This window comes from Cynocephalus volans, chromosome 1 (genome assembly GCF_027409185.1).
Source record: "Cynocephalus volans isolate mCynVol1 chromosome 1, mCynVol1.pri, whole genome shotgun sequence".
Taxonomy (NCBI): domain Eukaryota; kingdom Metazoa; phylum Chordata; class Mammalia; order Dermoptera; family Cynocephalidae; genus Cynocephalus; species Cynocephalus volans.
In genome coordinates, this window is record NC_084460.1 from 266985584 (window position 1) to 266999493 (window position 13910).

At 36.0% G+C, this 13910-nt stretch overlaps 1 protein-coding gene across 6 annotated transcripts in view; it reads right to left on the reverse strand.

Moving 5' to 3' along the window:
- Positions 1–1151: 1151 nt before the first annotated feature.
- The window catches only part of ALS2 (alsin Rho guanine nucleotide exchange factor ALS2), a 71927-nt gene continuing 59168 nt past the window's right edge, over positions 1152–13910 (reverse strand). For 5 of the 6 annotated variants that reach the window (XM_063092388.1, XM_063092409.1, XM_063092382.1 and 2 more), the window contains 9 exons: positions 9838–9955; positions 8717–8874; positions 6793–6915; positions 6125–6301; positions 5328–5373; positions 5041–5102; positions 4346–4495; positions 4005–4101; positions 1152–2747 (listed from right to left, as the gene is read on the reverse strand). In XM_063092388.1, coding sequence (XP_062948458.1) covers positions 2709–2747; positions 4005–4101; positions 4346–4495; positions 5041–5102; positions 5328–5373; positions 6125–6301; positions 6793–6915; positions 8717–8874; positions 9838–9955 — 970 coding nt within the window. In that variant the 3' untranslated portion in view covers positions 1152–2708. The remainder of the gene's footprint in view (positions 2748–4004; positions 4102–4345; positions 4496–5040; positions 5103–5327; positions 5374–6124; positions 6302–6792; positions 6916–8716; positions 8875–9837; positions 9956–13910) is intronic. The other variant, XM_063092418.1, reaches the window with a different exon arrangement.

Sequence of the window (13910 nt, forward strand, 5' to 3'; positions counted from 1 at the left end):
AGAAAGAATAGGAGAAAGGGTACTGCTGACAGCAAGGAGAAAAGTAAAGACCAAATGGCAATTATTAAAGGTTTATCAGCTTTTATCCCAAATTAAACACATGGCCTTCCTTATCTCTCCAATGTAGATGAAAACACAAACTGAGAATGTAATAAACTTGTGTTTTGAGCATAGCATATTTTATCAAAAGCACTTGATTTTAATAAAATTTTCATTTTTAACTTTTTTACTTTAAGGACTTTCAATGCATAATACAGCTGTGAAAGGACATCCCTGGCAGTCATAGCAGGAAAGAGCACTGGAATTAGAGTAGCAAAGTTCTAGGTTGGAGTCCCAACTCTGGTAGTGAGCAAATCACAGCCACTGCTGCAAAACAGGGAGAAATGGGGTTAACACCTGCCTCCCAGGGCTACTGTGAGCATTCATCATGAATGTAAAATCTCTTTATAAATTGCTGCATGACTGCTAGGTATTTCTACTTATAGATATTGGCCTGAAGATTTAGGGTTTTTCCCCAAGAGACTTAAAAATTTATAATTTTAATATGCTATCTGAAAAGTATAAATGCAGTATGAAGAATCTAAAGTAACTGGACAGTTTTATTCATGGCTCCAGTGAAAGGATGAATTGTGGTATATTTTTCTTAGAACCGAGATGGCCTGCCATCATTTGTGAATTTCTCAGTGGATCCTTTTGTCTCAAAGGGACAAAGCTTTTGTTTGCCCATTTCCATATTATTATCCCTGTTTCTCTCTCTTAAGGAGTTAGATACTCGATAAATTTGTTTTTACCAGCCAAATGTGGTATTTGTGTATGTGTTCAGAAAGTCAAAACAAGCCCAATGGAAATGTGAACTTAAACTCATCTTTAAGTGTTGGTCCCTTTCCAGCAATGGCAGGCATACTCTGGTAGGAGGCAGCCTCAAGATGGAAAGGCCTCCTGAGAAAACATTACCACTGGGAGGTGATTAACCAATGCCGGATATTTTGAACCAAAATTTTAAATCCTTACTCTTCCCTTCCCTGAATCTGTTTGGGAGAGAGAGAAAAACAAAAAACAAACAAAAACTAAACAACAACAAAAAAACCCTAGAAACTATCAAAATATGCCTTTTATTAAAAAAATAATAGATTTAAGAACTTTATCCTTGGGTTATTAGGATCAGAAAGTTAATTTCTTTACCAACAAAGGTGCTATAATTATCAGTTTATGTTTACTTTAAAGAGAAAGATCTCTAAAACCCCAGAGGGATCTCTGAGGTCAATACAAAGACGCATAGATTACAATGTTGTCAGAAGAAATACTGGGCCTACGTTTCCTTTAAATTTTAAGGCTACCCTGTGAGATTTGTTCTGCAATCATCAAATAACCTCATAAAGATGAAATGTTTTTTATTATGAAAATTGCTGTTACATTACAGCCAACATTCCAAAACAGTATTTTTAATAAACACTTGTCTTGATTACAAAGTAGAGCAAAAACCATGATCCTTTTTCAAAACTAATTAACATCTGCTGAATCACTTAAAATAAATCAGGACACTCTGTAAGCTCACCACAGTGTGTAAGAGATGAGATGAGGAACAGCACCTATGTTATTCGAAATAGCTACTAGTGTTACTTGTACATTGTAAACGAACAACTTACAATAGGACATTTTTTAAAATGCAAAAATCAAAATACTAAAATGTTGAGGTGCCACAATACTTTTGAGATGGAAAAAGCCAAAGCTTGTTTCCTTTTTCTTCCCATCTGTGAATTCAGTGCGAGGTACAGGGAAGAACAAAAACACTAGGTTGGGGATGGATGCAGTTCTTTGCTTCCATGTTTCCCAGTCTTTAGTCCTGCTCCAAAACACAGCCTGCATGCAAAAGCTCTTCATGGCTCTCATTCGCAGGCCTCAGAATACAGCACATGCATACACATGGACGAATGAGGTTCCATAGCAGCTCAGAGTCAGTGTTTGAATTCCAGTGTATCCACTCTTTGTAGCATAGTGAGGAAACCAAAAACAAAATTCCTATGTTCCTATGTTCTTTTTCATCAGGAAACAGAAGACTCCTATTTGGATGTGTTTCCATTTGGGGATCAAGATGTGGTAGGTAGTCACTGCATAGAACTTCTCTCATTGTGAATACCCTGGGACAAAAGCTTAAAAAAATTTAAAACTGCAGTTTAAAATTTCCTCTTTCCCCTCCCTCAGCAAAGTATGATACGCACATGATTAGAAAGGATTTAGGAAGGCATAGTGTGGCTACTATAGTTTCAAGTACCATCTGGTCCTTGCGAAGGGATCTGGGGTAACTGCAGATGGATTCAGGCAAACCAGAAACTCAAAAATATTTACCAGCTTCTTTAATATAAGAAGTTATCCTGGGAACTTTTCTTACAACTTCATGTAGTTGACATACATTTACTGTAGAAAGGGATATCCTCTTTTTCCAAACGGTAGGTGTATGCTATTTTTGGAACTTAACATAGACTAATGACTGGTATAATCTGATTTGTACCTCCTTTTCAATCTTCCCTGTAAACTGTACATCTTTTTTTCCTGGGCTCAGGGCTCTAATTATTAGAAAGAAATAACAACCAAAATACACAAAGTCCTTTCCAATTTCAATACCATTCCTTTTTGCCACTGCAGGAAGTCTCCAGATGGTGCTATTACACTCTGTAGCAGATAACCCAGTTTTCAAGCTGTTACACAGCCTAGTTAAGCTTCTCACGCTGGATCTGGTAATAACAAGCCTGAAAAAAAATTCAAAACAATTTCAAATTTACTTTTAAGGAAGTTACATCATCTGAGCAATACACATGGAACTAAAGAAAGAAAATCCTTTATTAATACCGATGGCTCAACAAATAGTTGCTTTCCCCATTCCCTTCTAGTCCTATCCAATGGCTATCTTTTGTATATTTATAATTAGTATAGATAAAATTTAGTTTATTTTCCCTCTAATTCTAAAACAAACAAGAAAAGTTTTTTACAGCTGTATGACAGTTTCCCCCCTTTTCAGTTTATTAAATAGAAATGTTAATGATATTTTAGTTGAAAAATTTTAAAAGTTAACCCAGACCAGAAACTTAACATTAAATTCTAGTTTTTTCTCATTTTAATTAACCTGTCTTTCCTTCTCCCTCCCTTTCTCTATATTTAAACCCCCAGCATCTGTAATTTGTTATTTCACCATCCCTTCAAAACTGCTAATATGCTATCCAATATTTTGTTTTACCATTTACTAAATAATTCCTCTCTTCCTCTCTTCAAACACATTTTTGTTTGATGTTTCCATTTTCATGCAAAATATTTTATTATAATAGTGTCTATATGGGAACTATCTCTTTCATTTAGTACTTATCTATTCCTGTGATGATAATGTATTTTTATCTTAATTAGTGTAATTTTATATTTTATTAACTGTCAGAGTACGTCTATTCTTCCTCTTTTTTCAAAAGCATTTTTGCCATTTTTTTATCTCTTGTTCTTCCAATAAACTTTAGAGTGACTCTATCAAATTCCAAGAAAAATCAAGGTGGGAAACTGAATGACTTCTAACAATCCATAGAGGGCACAACCTCATTTGTAACCTATTAGTTGCAGTAAATACAAGAAAAAGAAAGAAGATGGAATTCAAATTCATTTACATACTACCTTCTGTGTTTTACCTTAGTTCCATTAAATAACTAATATTTTTCCGGGACACTAAATATCCTTTTTTTTTTGAGTTACAATTATTTATATAAATGTAAGCATTTGTTACAATTTGAATGATCTATTTATAGGGAAGGCTGGATAGTGAATAATTTGCTTTAGTATAGTGAAGAATGACTTATCCTATATCTCTTTAATGTATTATGTTTTAAAATATCAATGTGTGCTCTAAAGGCATTTAACATTTGCATTGAACTTTTATATAAAGAAGGTGGTTAATGATAGATTTATAATATGGTAAACGAAGGGCAGATTTTAAGATAAAAAAATTATTAAATAATACCCACACTCACCTTCAAGGTGGTGAACATTATACCCTGCTCCCCATGCTGAAGATAGGGGTCCATTAGATCCTCAATTAGGTGCACTTCAGAGCCTAAATTCCTAATCCTGTCCCAAAGAGAAAAAGATGCTGAGTTATTTCCATTTGCATGTCCATCCTACTTCTGAGTCTATTTGATGGGAAGAGAAAAAAACAACTCAATAAAAAGGTAATACCATAGTGGAATGGGTTAATAGAAGTGGATTTTTTTCTAGTGGGAGAGCATCTTCCTGTCATCGGTTCAGAAAACGCAAAGAGCAGACTTGTTAAAATAATGACTCACTGATAATAATGTCAGAAAAGATTGGTTACCTGGCCCGTAGCACCACATATAAGAAAACAGGAAATAAGTCATCCATGGACCACAAGAAGTCTTCCTGGAGTGATGCCAGGACACTCTGAGAGATCTCTTCAAAAGTCTGCTGGATGACCTTAAGTTTGTCTGATGGGGTAAACGTTGTGCTATTGTTTAAAAAAAGGATATCCTGTAATTTTCTTAATAGAACCATTTGATATTAATTTTTTATCAATATTCCTTCTTGGGCTCTCATGCCTTAAATTGGACACATCAAGTGTAATGAGTCGCTGGAAGGGATGACATTTGTAATCCTATGGTGTTTAGAGAAAAGAAACCTCAACGGTCTATGGTTCACATGGAAGAATTCATAAATCACATGTTTCCTTTCACCAATGTAGAATCTTATTCTCCTAATATATGCTTTTTTCTGAATGAGAAGTTTAGTTAATTTCCCTTTGGCTAAAAATGTGACAATATAGACAAATTTCTGGATAGACTCTCTACCACTTTTCTGACTTTATGCAAAGGCAATTTAGAGTAAAAGATAACCCAAATGTCTCAAAAGAGACTTTCTGATCTCCAGTTTGAGTTTGACACTACTTGAGAGTGGAGGGGGTTGCTTAGAGCTTAGGTAAAGATAAGATCTTAATATCTTAATAGGCTAACCACTACTTTGATTTGTGTGATTTTTCAACAAATCAGAAATTACCTGATCTGCTGCAGACATTCTACTGCTGAAGCAAAACAAGCATCTTTTGTGGTCGGCAAAACCTGTAAAAAGAGAATTAGTAAAGGTCAAAGAGGAAAGCTATCTTTTGTAACAGTAATAAAAATAAATTATATTGATGGCAAGGTACAGGTTTTTTGGTGAATAACTGATACTAACACAAGCTTAGGTATACTGTTCTTCCAAAGTAAAACGGAATTTTTTTGCTATCTCAAATTCTTCACACCAAAGAAAATCATATTTGCTGAGGAAACGAATATCTACTATACCTTTTTACTCTCTCCAAGGATTGACAAGGCCACTGGCCAAAATTTCCTACAATGGAATCCATAAATTGTTAATATAAGTTCTTATGGTAGATAAATCCCTATAAAAACAGCTGACAGCTATATTTGGCTTCCTTGTCCCCATTAAAAATAACCGTTCCACAGATAGTTTTAATAAACATTCCAGAAGTGATTTAAGAGTTTCTATCAGAAACTAAGAGATTTGCCATTCTATACTCCAATAACCTTACCCATTACAGATATTACCAAATATTGGCCAAAATTTTTCCATTTACTTTCTAATTAAAGATTATTCACTTTTTTTGATAGCATAAATACATAATTATTGGGGGTGGGGAGAGTCAGCTTTATCATTGCACTAGAAAGAAAGCATAATCATTTAATATTCCCCTCAAACAACAAGAAATAATGCTTTACAACAAAAAGACCACTTCTAAAATTTTAAATTAAAAATTGCAGATGGGGAGGGGAGGGAGAGAAGAGAAAAAGGGAAGGAAAAAATGCCAGAAAGTGAATACAATTAATTTTTTCTGAGGAATGTGAATATAAAACATATGTTTTGCTTTAAGGAACTATAAAATATCAGGCAAGATAATTCATATTTAATTTATATATATATATATTATATGTATATATGAAAACATAAGAATAAACAACATTCCAAAGAATAAGCAGATTTCATACTCCTCCAAATATTATCAGAAATACCAAATTCCTGATACTGCTGTTTCCATTTTAAATGAAAACCATTTGGTTCTGCTCATAACTGCTGTACTTACCTCTGCACCCCGAGAAAGCCCAGGAGCGCAATATCTGGCTGCTTGTTTAGTCGCAGAACACATTCCCAGTAAATGTCTTCCTCACGATCATTATCCAAAGCATAAAGCATAAACAGTGGTGGATAAAGTCGAGGTAGCAGCACAGGAAGCAGCAATCCAGAACTTGTTACTACGTAACTACAAAATATTGGAGTGGAAGGAGAGGAGAATTAGTATTAAAACTGAATGCAGAATCAGTTTCTAAAAGTCAAAAGTAGAGGTGGGAAATCTTAAAGAAGTTATAATGTTACTCTACCCTTTACACATAGAGTTGACATAAGGAGCTTACCTATGGCCCCAGATTTTTGTCTTGGACCAATTGTGAATTCTCTTTAACAACTTGAAATCTAACTGAAAACTTCGTTTCCACTGGGAGGCTGATTGCTCTGTGGTTTTTCTAGGTCAGCATGATGTTACTTTGCTCAGCAGCCTTTGTGCCCAGATCACTTGTGCTTGCTCTTTCCTGGGGTACAGCTAATAGAATTTGAGACCTAAAAGGAACCTCAGAGATCACCTAAGCCAACCACATAATTTTAAAAATGACTAAACTGATATCCCCGGACTCTGGATCTATAAGATCATCTAGTCCCCACCACCTTTATTTACTACCTCTACCTAAGTCCATTTACCCTGGCTCTGGTGATTCGGATCTGGAATCTGATTTCCCGGTGCAAAAGGATTTCCTTTCAGTCCGCAGAGGAGCAGAGAGAGGAATTGTGCTGCCCTCTTCAGGAAGCTCAGGAAATAAGAACCTAACGAATAATAAAAATATAATTATACAATTACACTTCTAGAGTGGCTGAAAACAGTAAAAACATACTTCCATTAGTTGATCCATTTAAGGGCCTATGAAATCAAACTTTATTATCAACTAAGTATTTCAGTTTCCTGAGATTCTTAACTGATGCTTCTTACAAGATAAAATTAAGAGTACAATTAATGAATAATAACACTAAAAAATCTTCATGTGCTGTGATTTTTTTCTGTTTAGTTACCAAGGAATGGAGAATTCTGATCTAGATGAGATATGTGTTTCCTACTGGCAAATCTCATCTAAGGTCAATCTGTATTAACTGTGAGCAGAGACCATTATTCTCAGAATATAAGCAAACACCAATGGAAACAATTTAAATGTCCAACATCGAGGGAAAAACAGAAGACTCAATTAATGTAAAATTAAAAAAAATTTTTTTAGGAAAGTCAAGTTGTTGAAAATTAATTTTTCAAACAATCAATGGCTAAATTGTTGAGGATTTTTTTCTAGGCTTAGAATTTTGCCGTAGATTTTATCTCTGACTTCCTGTATGCTGGTCGGCTCTACCATCTACCATAAATTAAGTTTATTGTCCTCTTTATTTTTACAGATTTGAATCTTGACCCTTTAAAGGCAGTTTGTGATCGTCTCAATTTTTGTAGCCTTATACCTTGCCCCTCCCTCTGCCCTAGTTTATAGTTGGGAAAATTAAAACAGGTCAGGAAACTTATCTTTATCATACACAACTAGCCAATGTCCAGAGCTGAAACACTCCCAGCCCAGTGATCTTTTTAGTAGATCACACTTCTCCCTCAGAACCTGAAACACTTCCAAATTCATTCATCAATTTTGAGGTAATGCTAATAATATAAGGAAGTTCCTGGGACAAATTCATAAACTTTTATATAATTATATCCATGTTGTATTTATTTGTTAGCTTAAACCCAATGAAAGATCTTGCACCTCACAAGTTTAAACTTGCTTGTTGCCTGGGACTCTCTTCTCAGAGATGTTTACTGGCTTGTATAATCACCTTCTTCAAAGTCTCTGCTCAAACACCACCTTCTTAGTCAGGTTTCCCTGACCTTCTATTTAAACTTACCTCTAGCCCCATCCTTATTCCCTTGATTTTTCTCTATAGCACTGATCACCATTTGACCCACTACATATTTTGTTTACTCTTTCCCACCACTAGAAAGTAAGCTCCATTACAGCATAGCTTTTTTTTTTTACTTTGTTTGCTGATAAATCCTGCCAGAACTGAGAATAGTGGCTAACACACAGAAGAACTCAATAAATATTTGTTGAATAAATGAATGTATATGACACTGTTGTCAAGGGACAGGACAAAAATACTCAGGGACAAAACTTTATATTGAACTTTATCTACTCTGTGGTTGGGTTTTAGAGACACAATTTTGCCTAGCAATTAAATCCAAATAGGAAGACTACTATATTTCATACCAAAATTAGAATAAAAACCAAAGTTTTATTTTAGCCTTCTGTTATACTGAATGAGTAAGAAAGACATAAAATGAAATAAGTAACAATGGCCAACGTTCATCTTTTTTATGTTTGTAGTATAAACAAAAATTTAAAACATGTTTTCATTACTTGATTACTATTTAAGGACTTGTGGCATAAAACCATTTTCTTGATGAATAATTTCTGTGATGATACAGGGGAACACTTATAATTCTTCACAAAGTTGCAACCTGCAGATTCAGGACAAATACACCCAAGCATTAATATAAACTAGTATTCCACAGCTCGCAGGCTTCAATGAAAAGATCTCTTACCTCACCAGCTGGAAAATTCGCTTAAGATAGGACTTAATCTCCTTTACAGCTTCCTGCAATAGCCGGCGGTTGGCTCCAACACCCACGTATGTCATTCTATACACCGCAACCAATGTCTCCATGAGTCTGCCCAGGGGGTGCAGAGGAGTGTCACAGGCCTGAGCAGGAAGACAGTAAATTAAGTCACTTAATGTGCATTAATAGAAACAATTAATCGATAAATAATAAACAAGTTCATAAATGATAAACAGGAAAATTCAAATACTTTAACTTTTCTGAAAGTATTGAGTCTCCCCAAGTTGTATGAAGCTGAAGTACCTAGTCTTATTAATCAAAGAATTCTTTTAAGGGCTGGCTGGTGGCTCACTTGGGAGTGTGTTGTGGATAACACCAAGGCCATGGGTTCGGATCTCTACATAGGGATGGCCGATTAGCTCACTTCGGAGAGTGTGGTGCTGACAACACCAAGTCAAGGGTTTAAGATCCCCTTACCGGTTATCTTTTTAAAAAAACAAACAAAAAACCCTACAAAGAATCCTTTTAACATCTTCAGAAAATAGCTTCAGAAGTACTGATATGGATTACTATTAAAAGAAAAGATTCTAATCTACTTTAAACTTCACAAAAATTATATGAGATGTTACCTTGGAGAAAACTAAATATTGACTATTCATTATACTCTGAAACAGTCACTCTTTAGTTCCCCTGATTTCTCACAATACTCCTTCCTGCACTCCCCATCAGTGCATGTCATACTTTAAAACTGTAGCTGATCTCACAGGGTTGAGAAGGAAGCACAGAGAGCATATCTGGAGGCAAGGGCAGCATTTATTATTTATACGATCTCTAGTTTGCTAATGTTATTAACAAAAAGCCATTTTAAACTCTGATCTCAGTTCTCAAGAACCCCCTTGAATACCTTACAAAACTTAAAATGTTCTATCATAATAATGAGACAATCCTCATGTAGAAACGTGATATTAGTAGTGAGAGAATTAGTAAAAGAAATACATAGAAAGCAAAAATAGAATTAGAGTAACATTAAGCTGTGAGAGGATCTGAATATAACAGTAGCAGCAACATTAATTCACAAGACTAATGTAATTTTGACTCTAGTTTACCTTTATTAAATATTTCTTGATGTCATCATATTTCTCCACAGAGAAGGCACCAACATGCTGTGGAATGAATTCCAAACTCTCTAGTGTCTGAGTCTGTGAACGACTTAATATTTCTGGACTATAAATAGGAAAGGAAAGCCTATTATGTATTTTACATCAAGAAAGCAAGATAATTGTAAATATGCACATGAAACATAATCACCAAGATGAAGCAGAGCATTCAGCACAGTGTTGGGCTCAAATGAGCTCATAAATGGTAACTGACTTGCTACCCAGTTTAAATAACATTCATTCAAACAGCATTTAATGTTACTTTGTACCAACTACAATAAATTAATGAAGATTTTGCTCCAATCTAAATAATAGTGTTGGAAAATACTATACTAGCTTGAAGAGAAAACTGGTGATAGACTTAGTGAGAAGAGAAAAATGGAATAAAAGGGGAAGGGAAGCTAAGGAAAAAGGAAAGTAAGTCAAAGGGCAAAGGAGGAAACAAAAATGGATGCAAGAAGCATGGAGATAACAAGGACACTTCAACAGGTGGCAAGAGAAGCACACAATGGGTAAAGAGAAACTGGCTGAAGAGGCTGAGACAAAACGCATACTATAATAACCAGAAATTTGGGGTAATGGAACTCTATCATTAGATTACAACCAATTAGGGCAGAGACCACATGCCCTGCGGTGCCAGCCCGCGACCCAGCAGGTGGGCTTCACACCCGCCACCCAGCTCCACCCCTGGCCCAGCTGAGTGTGTGCAGAGCAGGGAGACGTCCAGCAGGAGAGGCAGAAGCTCCACAGAGACCACACACCCTGCAGTGCCGGTGCGTGACCCAGCAGCCGAGTGCGAACGGAGCAGGGAGACATCCAGCAGGGGAGGCGGAAGCTCCGCAGAGACCACACGCCCTGCAGTGCTGGCCTGTGATCCAGCAGGTAGGCCTCACATCTGCCACCCAGCTACACCCCTGGCCCAGCTGAGTGCGCGTGGAACAGGGAGATGTCCAGCAGGGGAGGCAGAAGCACTGCAGAGACCACACGCCCTGTGGTGCCGGCGCGCGACCCAGCTGCCCGGCCGAGTGCACGCTGACCAGAGAGGCGGCTCCCCGGAGAGGCCCAAGACCCAAGGCAACCACGCACACAAGGCACTAGTGGCCAACTGAGCAGACACTGAGGTAACCATACCAAATTGGCAATCCCAGCAACATCCTAGCCAGACAATCGTGTCAAACCAGTAGACTGTGACACCCCCTTCCACAATGACTAAACATCAAAGGAAAGATACCAGAAATATGAAAAATCAAGAAAGTACACCACCAAAGGGTAATAACTCTCAAGCTCTAGATCCTATACAACAAGAAGCCCTTGAAATGTCTGACAAGGAATTTCAAGTGATAATTCCAAGGAAACGGAATGAGATACAAGAAAACTCAGCTAGACAACATGATGAAATGAGGAAAGAAGACATAACAATCATAAATATATATGCACCCAATGTTGGAGCAGCCAGATTTATAAAGCAAACACTATTAGATCTAAAGAATGAGATAGATACTAACGCCATAATAGCGGGGGACCTGAATACCCCACTCTCAACATTGGACAGATCATCTAGGCAAAAAAATCAATAGAGAAACACAAGATCTAAACAACACTTTAGACCAATTGTACTTGGCAGATATCTACAGAACATTCCATCCAACAACCTCAGAATATTCATTCTTCTCATCAGCTCATGGAACATTCTCCAGGAAAGACCACATTTTAGGTCACAAAGCAAGTCTGAACAAATTAAAAACATTGGAATTATCCCATGTATTTTTTCAGACCACTATGGATTAATATGAGAAATCAATAACAAACAAAATTCTGGAAAATATACAAACACATGGAAATTAAACAGCATTCTACTTAATGACATATGGGTCCAAGAAGAAATCAAACAGGAAATCAAAAAATTTATTGAAACTAATGAAAGTAATGATACATCATACCAAAACCTGTGGGATACTGCAAAAGCAGTACTAAGGGGGACATTTATTGCATTAAATGCTTACTTCAGAAGAATGGAAAGAAGGAAAGTGAACAACCTGACACTTCACCTTAAAGAACTATAAAAACAAGAACAATCCAAACCTAAAGTTAGCAGATGGAAAGAAATCATTAATATCAAAGCAGAACTTAATGAAATTGAAACCCCAAAAACTTGAATACAAAAGATCAATGAATCAAAAAGTTGGTTTTTTGAAAAGATAAATAAAATTGACAAACCATTAGCATGACTAACTAAAAAAAAAGAGAGAAGATCCAAATAACAAAAATTAGAAATGAAAAAGGTGATATTACAACTGATACATGTGAAATACAAAGAATCATTCGTGACTACTATAAACAACTATATGCCAACAAATTTGAAAATCTGGAGGAAATGGATAAATTTCTGGACACACACAAGCTCCCAAAACTTAGCTAAGAAGATGTAGAAAATCTGAACAGACCAAAAACAATAAAGGAGATTGAAGCTGTTATCAGAAGGTTCCCAACAAAGAAAAGCCCAGGACCAGATGGATTTACAGCAGAATTTTACCAAATATTCAAAGAGGAATTGACACCAATTCTTTACAAACTATTCCAAAAGATTGAAACAGACGCAAATCTCCCAAAACCATTCTACGAAGAAAACATCACCCTGATACCAAAACGGGGTAATGATACAACTAAAAAAGAAAACTACAGGCTGATATCCTTAATGAATACAGATGCAAAAACCTCAATAAAATACTAGCTAACAGAATACAGCAACACATAAGTAAAATTATATACCACGATCAAGTGGGATTCATCCCAGGGATGCAAGGTTGGTTCAACATACGCAAATCAATAAATGTGATACACCATATTAATAAAATCAAACACAAGGACCATATGATCATCTCTATAGATGCTGAAAAAGCATTTGATAAAATTCAACATTCATTCATGACAAAGACCCTCTATAAGTTAGGCGTAGACGGAAAGTATCTCAACATAATTAAAGCCATATATGATAAACCTACTGCCAATATCATCCTGAATGGGGAAAAGCTCAAAGCTTTTCCTTTAAGAACAGGAACTAGACAAGGATGCCCAGTCTCACAACTCCTATTCAACATAGTGTTGGAAATACTAGCCAGAGCAATCAGAGAAGAGAAGGAAATAAAGGGCATCCAGATTGGAAAAGATGAAGTCAAACTGTCCCTCTTTGCAGATGACATGATCGTATATATCAAACAGCCTAAAGCCTCTACAAAAAAACTCTTGGAGTTGAAAAATGATTTCAGCAAAGTAGCAGGATACAAAATCAACACACAAAAATCAGTAGCATTTCTATTCTCCAATAGTGAACATGCAGGAAGAGAAATCAAGAAAGCTTGCCCATTTACAATAGCCACCAAAAAAATAAAATACTTAGGAATTGAGTTAACCAAGGAGGTGAAAAATCTCTATAATGAGAACTACAAACCACTGCTGAGAGAAATTAGAGAGGATACAAGACGATGGAAGGATATCCCATGCTCTTGGATTAGAAGAATCAACATTGTGAAAATGTCCATACTACTCTAGGTGATATACAAATTCAATGCAATCCCTATCAAAATTCCAAAGACATTTTTCTCAGAAATGGAAAAAACATTCCAGACATTTATATGGAATAACAAAAGACCATGCATAGCTAAAGCAATGCTGAGCAAAAAAAATAAAGCTGGAGGCATAACACTATCTGACTTTAAACTATACTACAAAGCTATAATAACCAGAACAGCATGGTACTGGCATAAAAACAGATACAATGATCAATGGAATAGACTAGAGAATCCAGAAATCAACCCACACACCTACAGCCATCTGATCTTTGAGAAAGGCACCAAGCCTATACACTGGGGAAGAGACTGCCTCTTCAGCAAATGGTGCTGGGTAACTGGATATCCATATGCAGGAGAATGAAACTAGATCCATACCTCTCACCATATACTAAAATCAACTCAAAATGGATTAAAGAATTAAATATACACCCCGAAACAATAAAACTTCTTAAA